A 12,774-nucleotide genomic window follows, 5' to 3' on the forward strand; every position below is an offset into this window, starting at 1 on the left:
TGATGGTGGGGGGAGGGGCGGGCGGGCGCTGGTTTATATGCCCGTGGGTCATATAATGTCAAATATGGTCATTGTGGTTTGGATTTAATTAGGTTTGCAGAATATATTTTCTTGGTCGGAAATGAAAAACATTAGCTGGCTTTGGCATTTTGAAATGATTTCATCAGTTTGATGGCATTACACATTTTTCTCTAATTGTTTGTTTTCTCCCACAGGAATGTGATTTGAACAATTACCATTCTGAACAGTTGGCAGTTGAAATGTGGAAATGAAACTGCTTCCATCTTTGTTGAATAATATATCCCAAAGCACAAGTTAACCTTTCCCTGCTGATGTCCTCTGTATTGACTTTAATGATTTAAAAAATAATGAAAACTCAGCAATTGGAACCCGATTGAAACTTAGTGCAAACTCAATAAAGTTGTAAAGCAGCAGACCAAATAGAATTGTACCCACCCTTCCAAAAGAAAGAGAGGGGAGGCAAAGATTTTTTAAATCATTTTGTAATTGCACTTCTGAAAAGATTTCATTCCATCATATTGATAGCTGATGGAGTTTGTTCTAGTTGCTACTAGAGGTGTTCAATTTATTTTAGGAGATTATTTTGTTACTTCTAAATTCATAATAGAGAATTTTGCTGAAGGTAATTTTTTAAATTGTGTTGCTGCAGGTTTGTTCAATATTTTCTTACATTATGATTTGCCAAGTGCTTTTGAAACCAATAAAACCATTGCTAGGATGTTCTTGTTCTGATCATCTCAGTTGAGTATAATATCCTGTGTAAAAGATCTGAGCTGATCTGCTCAGTAATTTGGCAGTCGCTTGAGTCAACTGGTCTCATCTCTGGTAGAACCAGAACTATGCCTGCCCTTTTGTGTGCCAGCACAACTTGCTCACTTAATATGAAATGGCCCAGTTCTTTTTTGTGTGCATTTGAGTGATGTTTATGCACTGACTCCAATGAATAAGATGATAAATTTGTGTAAATCGCTGTGTTCCTTGCAGGACCTCATCACAACATGTATAACCTTGTCAAAAGAAGCCGGCTTATTATCAGCGAGCCACTCACAAGGTTAAAGTTGACAATGAGGTTTGTCGGAGTGGTTGGGAGGTACTCGACTGTGCGTTAGGATTGGTTGCACAGGTGAGGTCAGAAGAGTAGTGAAGGAGATTGGGAGGAATTCAAGATTAAACCAGGATAAGGTGAGCATTCCTTTGGATCTAACAGATTGGAGTTGCTCAAATAAGAAGAGGAGTTTAAAATGATTGTCTATTCAACCAGTCTTATTATTGATTAAAGATCTAATTTATTGTTTGGGTTATATAAATGATGGTCTTGAGCACCTTGACATTCAATGCTACAAAAAATAGCTCTCAGCTTGCAACTTTTTCTTTGTAATTATAAAATTCAAAATAATTACTCCACTTCTGCCACTTGTATCACTGCAGCTTATGGGATGTTTGTTTTTACCCAATAATTATTTATTGGTAAAATAAGCTTGAAATTGTTTTCTTTAGGATGTGTGTTGTGTATTTTCTAAAGTTTAATGAAGAGCTGAGATGTACACGCTGTGCCTTCTACTGTATAACTGGCACATGACTGGGGTTTGTTTGTCTTCATGTTGGAAAATTTGCTGAATTCTCCTATTGCATTACCTTTTCCAAAGTGTGTTGTACAAAACAAAACTGTTGGAATGTCAAGGAGTCTGAAAATATTTCACACCATGATGGGTAAATGTTGAAAATGCAGTGAAAGTTGATGAAATGATGATTTAAAGTTGTCTTTTTGCCTTTTGAGCTACTGTCTTAACTTCAATGAAGCTGCAAAGAACTGTCCATCTCAGCTGCTAATCTTAATAAAACTGCACTTTAAATTTCTCTCCTCTTATCCTGCCTAGTGTTTATTGTTATGGCTGGTTGGTGGCTCTTCCTTTAAATATGTTCCCTGAACTGGCCTGTCATGGATTTTTCTGGCATTTATTACCTGTCTGCCCACGAGAAAGTGGTCGGTGAGCAGTTGCTGCGATCTGTGTAGATACACCGACATGTTGTTGGGAACAGGGTTCTAGGAAAAAAGCACAACGCTGGAGAAACTCAGTCGGTCAAACAGTGTCCTTTATATACCAAGATTAAAGATACAGAACTGACATTTTGTGCTCGAGCCCTTCATCGAGGTGCCTTAATAACCTGCTTCTCCATCCCTGCTCTTCTTGGGATCACACAGGAATCGAGATGCTGGAATCGAGCAAAACACAATCTGCTGGAGGAAGTCAGTGGGTTGAGCAGTATCAGTGGGAGAAAAAGAATGGTCATCATTTTGGCTGGAACCCTTCAAGGCTTGCCAGGCACCAAGCAAATTCCTCAATGAGTTTAAAGGATGCAGGAGTACACTTACAGAAATTAGGAGTGCAAAAAGGAGCCATGGCATTTCACTGGCATATACCATATATACTTGTTTAAAAGTCAACCCCCTATTTTTGGCCAGATTACAAGCTCCCATTTTAGAAAAATGGGATTATCAATGTAAGGGGTAGTATAGACAGGAGGGTCTGAATGGTCAGTTAACATTTTACACAAACACAACACAAGCCACTGCCCAGTGATAGTTCGATACATTGGAAGAACTGAGGGAAGGTTTGTCACCATCCGTTCCAGATTCAATACATTTGCAAAGACGCTGTGATTTTGTAAGGGAGAACCATTTCCTGATGCTTTTTGAAGCAGCTCTTGTGACCAGCTTCTGTGGAATTAAGAACAAAGCCAGCTCTGTGAATGGCTGGGGTTTTTCAACGGATTAATCTGTGCCAGGAGGGTCTTTTGGGGAAGCAAAGTTCTTCATTTTGATTGTGACTAACAGTGGAGGTCACTTGGGGAGACCAGTGCCAGAGACTTGGAGGCCGCCCAGTTCGAGTCTTGCCTACAAAAGGACATTTCTTGAAAGGTAACGCTAGGAGAATTCATGAGTCTGTAGCAGACACAAGTCCCGTCTCCCCATCAGTGAGACATTCATCCTGGGCATCAAATGTCAAAGGCCGACGCTTCAACACTGAATTTGAAAGAGTGAACTTGGAAGTTATTTTTTTAGACACACCCGTCCCTGCGAAGAGCTGGGGATAGATTTAGTGTTAAGGATAGTTTAAGAGTAAGAAATAAAACTAGTGTTTTAAAATTAAACATGGGTTCATTGCCCTATTGCTGCTCATTACCCTCAGTTCATAATTTTCCATATATCTCGTGTAAACGTTGACCCTAGTCTCTTGCCTCGGCTCCAACTGCCTGCCCGTCAGACCTCCTGACACCTCATACACAGATTCTTGCCCTGGCTGCCAACCTATTGGAGCCCCTGACGTCTTGAACATGGATTCTTGCCCTGGCCTTCCATCGATCAGAGCTCCCGGCTCCTCCTACGACACGTCCTTCCACAGGGGCGGTCAGGATGTGGTAAGTGTGTGTGTATTGATGCGCAGACTCTTATTACTTTAATTCATTGTGTTTTTTGCTCTTTATTTATTTAGAGATCATTTGGACCTGCTACTGATAGGGTATTTTGGATTCTAGTGTGAATCTCAGCCCCTCAAAGGTAGTATTCATGTAATAATCAACCCCATCAATTTAACATTAAAAATTCTCTACAAAACTCGACTTTTACACAAGTATATACAATAAGTTAAAGAGAATCCTAAAAGATTCTATTAGAATAATAACTGAGAGAAGTCCCAAAAAGGATCAGTGTGATTCATATATGGTATCGCAAGAAATGGGTATGGTGTTAAGTGAATACCTTGCATCTGCATGGAGAAATTTGGAGTACCCATTGTAAGAGTGGCTTGAAGTGCTGAGGTTTTGGCAAGGAGGCTCGGTAGTCAGGTAGGGCAAGGGACGTTCCTCCTGCAGGATGTGGGAAACCAGGGAGATGGTCAATATTGGTGCTGACATTTACCATCAGGAAGCATTTCTGGCTGCAGCTTGTGGCTGACCACATCCAGCACCTGGAACTGTAGTTGGACCCACCCAGGAGCCTCTGGGTGCTGAGAATTATAGACAGCCTTTGGAAGTCATGCCGAAGGTGCAGATGGCATGTAGCTGGGTGACTACCTAGAGGAGATAAGCAGAAATGGCAGGATTCCCCTCAATAACATGTGTACTGTTTGGTAATGGTTGTGGAAGAGGGCCTTTCAGGGTAGATGAGTCAGGTCTGCGGCACCATAACTTTGAGAGGTGGAGACAAGGAGAGTTGTAATGTGGCCATGGACGCATCTCCAGGATAGCATGTTGACACCCATGTGCCAGGGCATGTCTGAGTCATTGTAAAGCATTTCTCGAGCAAGAAGATGAGCAACCAGAGGCCGGAGCAAATCACAGGTCCTTTTTGCTGCAAAGATAAAATACGTAATTGACATTCAGGCTTGAACCCTTCAGCAAGGTATGGAAAAATGTCAGCAGGTGTCTGAATAAAAAGGGAAGGGGAGAGGCGTAGAGGGAAGAGCATGGTCACAAAGGGAGGAGGTAATTGGAGAAGGGATGGAGGGCACAGCTGCAAGGGGGAGGAGGGATGGCTAGCTGAATAGAGAGGAAGGGGAGGAGAGCTGAGGGAAAGAAGACGGGAATGGAAGGGAGGGAGAAAGGGAGAGCAGGTTGGTAGAAACTGGAGAAGTCTATATTAATGCCATCTGGCTGGAGGGTGTCCAAATGGAAAATCAGGTGTTCCTCCAATTTACAGGTGGTCTTGTGGATAGTACATGAGGCCATGGGCAGACATGGGAGTGTGACGCATAACTGGGAGGTCTCTCACTGAAGTGGACAGAGAGAAGAGGGTGCTCAGCGAAGTGATTTCCCAGTCTGTGCCCAGTCTCTCAGATGTAGAGAGGGCCACAAAGGGAGCACCGGATCCAGTAGGTCACTTCTGCGGATACTCAAGTAAAGTGTTGCCCATCAGTACCAACCTAAGAATAATGAAGTTCCTGCAGAATGCATACAGAGGGTTAGACATCGAGTTAAAAAGCAGCTCGTGACGTCTGGAGTATTCCTGTTGCCATGTGATAGTGGACTGATGAATGCAGGATCATATAGACTGGTGAAGAAGGTATATGCTTCCATTCATCGGTTAGGGAATTGAGTACAAGAGTGGAGACTGGTTGCCCAGCAATAGATGTGGTAATTTAAGATGGAAAGCATGCAGAAAAGGTTAAGAATGTTCCGGAGATTTTATCCCGGGGTGGGGGGGGGAGGAGGCTTTGTAATCATACACAGATAAGGTGAATGTCTATTTCTCTCCCCCACCCCCCCTCCCCCAGGGCAGGAGAATCTAAAACCAGAGGGCATAGAGTTAATGTGAGGGGAAAGATTTAGAAGGGGTCCCTTTTTTCATGGGGGTAGGGTGCAGGGTCTGGCACAAACTGCAGAAGAAGTGGTGGTGGGTGCAGTAGGAATGTTCTGTAGCCTCTGGTGCCTTTGCATTTCTCCATTTGTTTAATCACTCTGCCCCTTTTTATATCCCCCATAATAGGAGTTGACAAAGCAGATTAATGAAGATTGTGTGGTAGAAATGGATTTTAGTAAAGTGTTTGACAAGATTCCCCACCATAGGTTTATCAGAACTCGTGATGCATGGAACTTATGGAATATTAGTTACATGGATTTGGAATTGGCTTTCCCATGGAAGGCGGAGAGTGGTAGCAGATAGAATGTATTGCCGGCCAATGACTAGTGGAGTTCCATAGAGATCTGCTCTGGGACCCCTGCTCTTTGTGATTTTTATAAATGACCTAGATGAAGAAGTAGAAGAGGATGGTTAATAAGTTTGCAGATGGCATGACGTTTACAGGTATTGTGGATAGTGTAGAAGATTGTCAGGATCAGTCAGGCAGAGAAGTTTCAGAAAGAGTTCACTCTGGATAAGTGTGAAATGATGCACTTTGGAAGGTCAAACTTGAAGATGGAGAATCAGGTTGATGGCAGGATTCTTAGCAGTGTGGAGGAACAGAGGGATCTTGAGGTGCAAGTCCACAGATCCCTCAAAGTTGCTGCACAAGATGTTAGAGTTAAGAAAGTGTATGCTGTGTGGCCTTCATTAGATGCAAGGTAATGTTGCAGCTCTATAAGTGAGACAACACTTGGAATATTGTGATCAGTTCCGGTTGCCTCATTATCAGAGAGATGTGGAAGTTATGGACAGGGTGCAGAGGATATTTTCCAGAATTCTGCCTAGATTGGAGAACTTGCCTTATAAAGAAAGCTGGAGTGAGCTAACACTTCTCTCTGGAGTGATGGGAGATGAGAGTTCACCAAGGTATATAAAGTTAGAAAGGCAGAGACTGGGTCGACAGCTATCACCTTATCCCTATGGCAGCAATGGCCAATAACAGAGCACATCTGTTTAAAGTGAGTGGAGGAAATTGTCGGAGAGACGTCAGAGGTAATTTTTTAAATCAGAGTTCTGGGGGCCTGGAATGCTTTGCCAGGGGTGGTGGTGGAGGCTGGTAATAGGGAAATTTAAAATGATCTTAGACAGGCACATGGTTATAAGAAAAATGGAGGGTTATGGCTGTGAGGGAGGGAAGGGTTAGATTTAACACATAGTGAGGTTATAGAGGTTGGGACAACATTGTGGGCTGAAGGCCCTGTACTGGGTTGTTTTATGTTCTGGAATAAAATCTATTTCTGCCTGCAGAGGACCTATATTTCATTAATTATTTTCTTTTACAAAACTTTAAGTCTGCTTTTATATGACTGTGTTTTATAATATGTATGTTCTCTCAATCAATTTCTTAGTCCTTTGCTCAATTCCAAACAGCCCCCGATGATCACGCTTGCTACTCTTTCTGGCAACTTTCCGTGACAGTTTACAGATCTCCTATTTGTTAACCAGTGAGTTTTTCCTTGTGTTTCGTTCCAGAAAGAAACGTGTAACTGATATGTACTCACGTATGTTTAATTCTGCATTGTTAAACATTTCCTCACTTCATTATTCTGACAAAGGCCCTCAGAGACCTATCATAAACATTGCATGGGTTGTTTTGCTGTGAACATTTAGAAGGCTAATTAAACTTTTGCTTTATTCAATCGTACAGCACAAAGGAAGCAAAGCCTTAGTGAGGAAATTAGATATTACATTTTTACATATATTTATTCACATTGCTGAATTTATTATGGTTTGCAAGTGTGGATAATTCTGTAGAACATCAAGTGAGTTCTATTATAAATAAGCTTATTGGCACTTTAGAAATTAGCCCTAGGTTTTGAGATTCTTGTTCTTTTTTTTTTAGATTCTTGTTCTTTTCAAGACATTTGCTGTGGCCTCTGCATTTTTTGATGACATTTTTAAATTAAGTTCTTCAGACGTGTTAAATCCTGTCAGATTGGGTATTCACATTTTTATAAAAGATGTAAATATTAAGGAGTAAAACAGGTAAGTCTCTAGTCACCGTGGTTGAAGTTGAAACACACGATGCTGGAGAAACTCAGCAGGTCAAGCAGTACCCTTGATGTAGCAAAGGTAAAGATACAGAACTGACGTTTCGGGCTTGAGCCCCTCATCAAGGTCTGATATTAAAGTAGATTCTTCATCAAGGTAAATATTAGATTCTGTCCTTGAAGAGAATTATGGCGTTGTCAGATTTGATTTTGATATCCTGACTGTCACCAATTACAAATTGAAGGTTTTGTGAGTAGTTTTAAAGGTAGTGAAGTTTCTTTCTTTGTTGGAAAACACCTCTACTTTCCCAGCCATTTTAAAATGCCGTGTAATTTTTGAACCCGGCTTGTTTTACATTTATTGCAATGTAGGAAATAATTGTAGTTTTGCTAATTTCAGGCGCTCCACTACTTCCGATGGTTTGACTTACAAGTTTTGAAAGTTATAATGGTTGGAATCCGTACTTCCAATTTTGAATTCCGATCTGTTCATGTGCTTGTTATATGCATTTCGCTACTCTCTTGTAATTCTGGGCAATGGCAGCATTGCGCACGAGTATCGTGCAGCATGCTCTCTCGTGATGCTGACTTAACCATGCTCGCTGTCTCTGTAGCGATCACATGAGTGAGTGCATTGTCAACAGCCCATCATGTCTACTAAATGGCTATGTGTGTCTCCTACTTTTGGTGAGAAGAAAGAATGGAAAGGATTTACTCTGGAGACGGAACTCCAGATACTTGCTGAGCATGAAGGTGGCAAGCCGGTAATGGCTAAAGCATGTGAGTTAGACTTTCACAACAGACAATCTCGACCATCATAAAGGATAAGAGATGGATCAGTGATACAGTGAGATTGTCAACATCGGTGTGAATTCCACTGTCGTCACAAAGAAAAGAGCTGGGCCAATTGATGATATGGAAAGATTACTTGCTGCGTGTAAATACAAAGCTGGATACCACTTAGCCTACTGATGATGCAGGTTTAGGCAAGAAGCCTTTTTGCTATACTTAAAGAGCGTACTGACGATCCTATGCTTACAGCAAGTCATGCCAATGCTTCAAAAGGCATCATAATTTTCACAGAAAGAAAAAAAACAATCTGTCCAGTCAAAATTTGATATCTTCCTGAAGACTATGCTTGTTAAACCATCAACAAGTGTCAATGACGCAGTGTGTTCTACGCACTGTTCTCGGGCATCATCGGAAGAGAGAGAAATTGATGACCCTGCTGTTTTACATCTCCACTATCCCCACCATCCAGCAATTAATTTTAGATCAACCACTTCAAACATTCTTCATGCCCACTGAGCTCTCAGCTGTGTATGTTAATGGTTATTTTCCAGTGTGGAATAAAGGTATTCAAAATTCAATTATAAAAAATGGGGGGTGTAATATTGTATTTTGATAGGATTTTTTAGACGCAATGGGTTTGCAAGATCAGAACCCCATCGTAAGTTGAGGAGTACCTGTTTATAGAAACTCAGAGAATTCAAATTAGGTCTTTATTCTTTGGAGCGTAGAAGGTTGAGAGGGGATGTGATCGAGGTATTTAAGTTTTGGAGCAGGAAATAGATGGAGTTGATGTGAAGAGGCTTTTTCCCTTGAGAGTAGGAGAGACTGAAACAAGAACGTCACGAGTTAAGAGGCAAAAGTTTGGAAGTCATATGTGGGGGAACTTCTTTACTCAGAGAGTGGTGGCTGAGTGGAAAAGCAGTGGCAGCAGGGTCCATTTTGTCATTTAAGGAAAAATTGGACAGGTTTATGGATGGGAGGGGAATGGAGGGTTATGGGGAGGGTGCAGGTAGGGGGGACTAGAGGAGGGTACTTGGTTCGGTGCAGACTAGAAGGGCCAAGATGGCCTGTTTCCGTGCTGTAATTGTAATATTCACAGCTTGGCCTTACTGGAAAGCAACACCATAACATCGGGTTGTTTACCTTGGTCACACCAGCTGCTTTTGAAACTTTTGAATCAGTAATTCTGAAATGACTGCTTGTAGAGAGTTTGTGATCTGATGCTGTGAGGATTCTGTGCTTTTCTGGGCAGCAGATGGCAGGATTAGCTAGAGTGACGCCACGTGGTAACCCGCTGCAGCCTTCACCGACTTCATTTTGTTATTAACCACATTTACAATGGGATTTCAGTCAAACAGCAGCAAGTTATTTTTGGGCTCCGTTAATACACAACCCTGTCTTTCTTCTACGTGTAGCACCTTTTTTGACCCAGTCATGTGTTTAATCATCTTCCAGGAACTGCAGGCATTATCGTCATTTCCATATTTTCTTTTGCGCTAGTCTTGATGTTACTGTTAGATTGGCCCAATAGATGGTGAGATATTTTCATCTTTCATCTCCGTTCATCTTCCGGAAACTATTTAAACTTCCTATTCAGCTTATTTTTATTTCTCGTGCTATCAACGGTGCTTTTCTGTGAGCACTACCTAATTTACCAAGGCAAAGCAGGCTTCAAATGCATTCAGAGTAAACCTTGAAGGAAATCTTATGTAAACATATTGAAAAAAACTCCAGACGGTTAACTCGGCCTGTGATTTTTTACAGGCACTAGACTTAAAAAAGCAGCCTCTATCCTCAAGGACCCCCACCACCCAGCCTGTGCCCTCTTCACTCTGCTACCATCAGGGAAAAAGGTTCAGGATCCTGAAGACGAGCACCCAGTGGCACAAGGACGGCTTCTTCCGCTCCGCCATCAGAGTCTTCAATGATCACGGCCTCACTTTGACTTTTCATATTTTGTAAGGTGGTTTATATAAATGTTTGCCCTGTGATACTGCTGCAAAACATCAAATTTTGTGACATGTTCATGACAGGTGCTAATTCAAAATAGATTGAGCTCTAATGGATCTAACACTCCATCCATGAAAATATAAAACTAGGATTTCAGTTTAATCTTCGCATCCACCTAAATCACTTCTGATACTGTTGCTAGCCACTGAATCTCAATCCTAAGTAACTTACCCTCTTGAGATTGTAACCTGCCTTCCATAAAAACACCTTTAAGTTTGTAGATTTTCCTTTCATAAGTTCATGGTGACTTTTTTCTAATCGTGTTGATGTTGAAAGCACATGCCAACAGACCTGACAGCTTCTCTTCTGCTGTAAAGAAACTATTGAACAGACCTCACACTGGTAAATAATGATAATGATCTTGTACAAAGTTTTTCTCTTTTTCAACAATGACCGCATTCCAGTCTGCAGGAATCGTCCATGTATATTTAAATTTAGACGCACAGCACGGTGACAGGCCCTTTTGGCTCACGAGCCCCTGCGGCCCAATTACACCCAATTAACCTACAATCCCCAGTACATTTTGAACGGTGGGAGGAAATCGGCAAAACCCACGTAGACACGGGGAAAAGGTACAAACTCCTCACAGACAGTGCAGGATTCGAGTTCCAGTACTGATCACTGGTGCTGTAACAGCCTGTGCTAACCCTGCCTCCCCAAATTGTATATTTGGAAGGTGATGATCAATGCCACTCCCTTTTCCACAGCTACTTTTTCTCATCCTCTGGGATGAAGAAAGGCCCTAAGGATTTGCTGGCTTTATCGGATCATTCCATTAAATTTCCTGCTCTATTCTCTTTTACCAATGCTAATTAAATTTAATATAGAATCTCGGTACCCTAGTGATACAGGAAGATGTTTGTCTGCTGAGAAGACTTAGTCAAAGTATTATTTAATTGTTCTATCATTTCTTTGTCCTTCATTATAGATCCTGTTGTAAAAGAATTATATTTGTCTTTGCTTTTTATTTTTTCATATTTTAGAAGTTATTATAACTCACTTTTACATTTTTTGCAAATTATTCCCATACTGTATTTTAATTGTCATCAAAAATTCCTGAATGTGTTTTGAGCTGAATTCTCAACTGCTCCAAATTTCACAGGTTTGCTGCTTTTGCTGGGCAACTTGACATGAGTCCCCTCGGATGTCGGATTAAGCCTTTGTTAGCCGCGGTTGAGTCACTTTTTCATTGAGCTTTTGTTTGAGAGAGGGAAGTATATCTATTGCATTTTCTGCATTTGTTCCTGAAACATTAGCCATACTCTTTCAATAGTGGGTAAGTTATTGGAAGATGTTCCTAGGAATCGGATATACGAGTATTTGGATAGCCAGGGACTGATTAGGGATAAGTGGTAGGTTGAGTTTAACCATTCTTATTGAGTTTTTCGAGGAGGTTACCAGAACAGTTAAAGATGAAGGAAAGGCTTTGGATGTTGTGGACATGGACTTTAGTAAGACCTTTGACAAGGTCCCACATGGGAGGTTAGTCAGCAAGGTTCAGACGCTTGGAATTCATGGCGAAGTTGTGAACTGGATTCGACAATGGCTGGACGGGAGGAGAGAGAGAGGAGTAGTGGTTGATTGATTCTCAGACTGGAGACCTGTGATTAGTGGTGTGCGCCAGGATCGGTGCTGGGACCATTGTTGTTTTTCATTTATATCAATGTTCTGGACATAAGACGGTGGTGAATGGTCGGGCACTGATGTGGGCGGTAGAACAGAGGGACCAGGGAATACAGATACATAATTCCCTGAAAGTGGTGTTACAGGTGGAAAAGGTTGTAAAGAGAGATTTTGGAATATTGGCCTTCATATTGAGTCCAGGAGTTGAGATGTTATGGTAAAGTTGTACAAGACATTGGTGAGTCCAAATTTGGAGGATTGTGTGCACTTTTGGTCACCGAACTATAGGAAAGATATCAATAAGATAGAAAGAGTGCAGAGAAGATTTACTCGGATGTTGCCCGGACTTCAAGAACTGAGTTACAGAGAAAGGTTAAACAGGTTAGGACTTTATTCCTTGGAGTGTAGAATAATGAGGGGAGATTTGTTAGAGGTATTTAAAATTATGAGGGGGACAGAGTAAATGTAGGTCAGCCCTTTCCACTAAGGGGAGGTAAGATACAAACCAGAGGACATGGGTTAAAGGTGAAAGAGGAAAAGTTTATGGAGAACTTGAGGGGGAACTTCTTCACACAGAGAGTGGTGGGAGTGTGAAATGAGCTGCCAGCTGAAGTGGTGAATATGGGCTCAATTTTAACATTTAAGAAGAATTTGGACAGGTATATGGATTGGATGGTCGTGGTCAGGGTGCAGGGCAATGGGATGAGGGAGAATAAAAGACTAGAAGGGCCGAAGGGCCTGTTTCTGGGCAGGAATGTTCTAGTGCATTTGAATCTTAAGCTCTCTTTTCAACAGACTTCATAAATATTCTACCTTTTTAGATGTTGTCCCAGATTTTACATGAAATGTTGATGAGTCAGTATAACTGTCTACAACTGTAGGCTTTCACTTGGTGGTGGAAGTCTTGATGTTGAAGCCAGTTCGCTGTCAGTTTGT

At 41.5% G+C, this 12,774-nt stretch overlaps 1 protein-coding gene across 1 annotated transcript in view; it reads left to right on the forward strand.

Moving 5' to 3' along the window:
• Positions 1-1,878, forward strand: part of LOC138765557 (C4b-binding protein alpha chain-like) — a 77,880-nt gene extending 76,002 nt beyond the window's left edge. Inside the window, exon 19 of the mRNA XM_069942590.1 lies at positions 216-1,878. Coding sequence (XP_069798691.1) covers positions 216-228 — 13 coding nt within the window. The 3' untranslated portion in view covers positions 229-1,878. The remainder of the gene's footprint in view (positions 1-215) is intronic.
• The last annotated feature ends 10,896 nt before the right edge of the window (positions 1,879-12,774 follow it).

Source organism: Narcine bancroftii, chromosome 5 (genome assembly GCF_036971445.1).
Source record: "Narcine bancroftii isolate sNarBan1 chromosome 5, sNarBan1.hap1, whole genome shotgun sequence".
Taxonomy (NCBI): Eukaryota; Metazoa; Chordata; class Chondrichthyes; order Torpediniformes; family Narcinidae; genus Narcine; species Narcine bancroftii.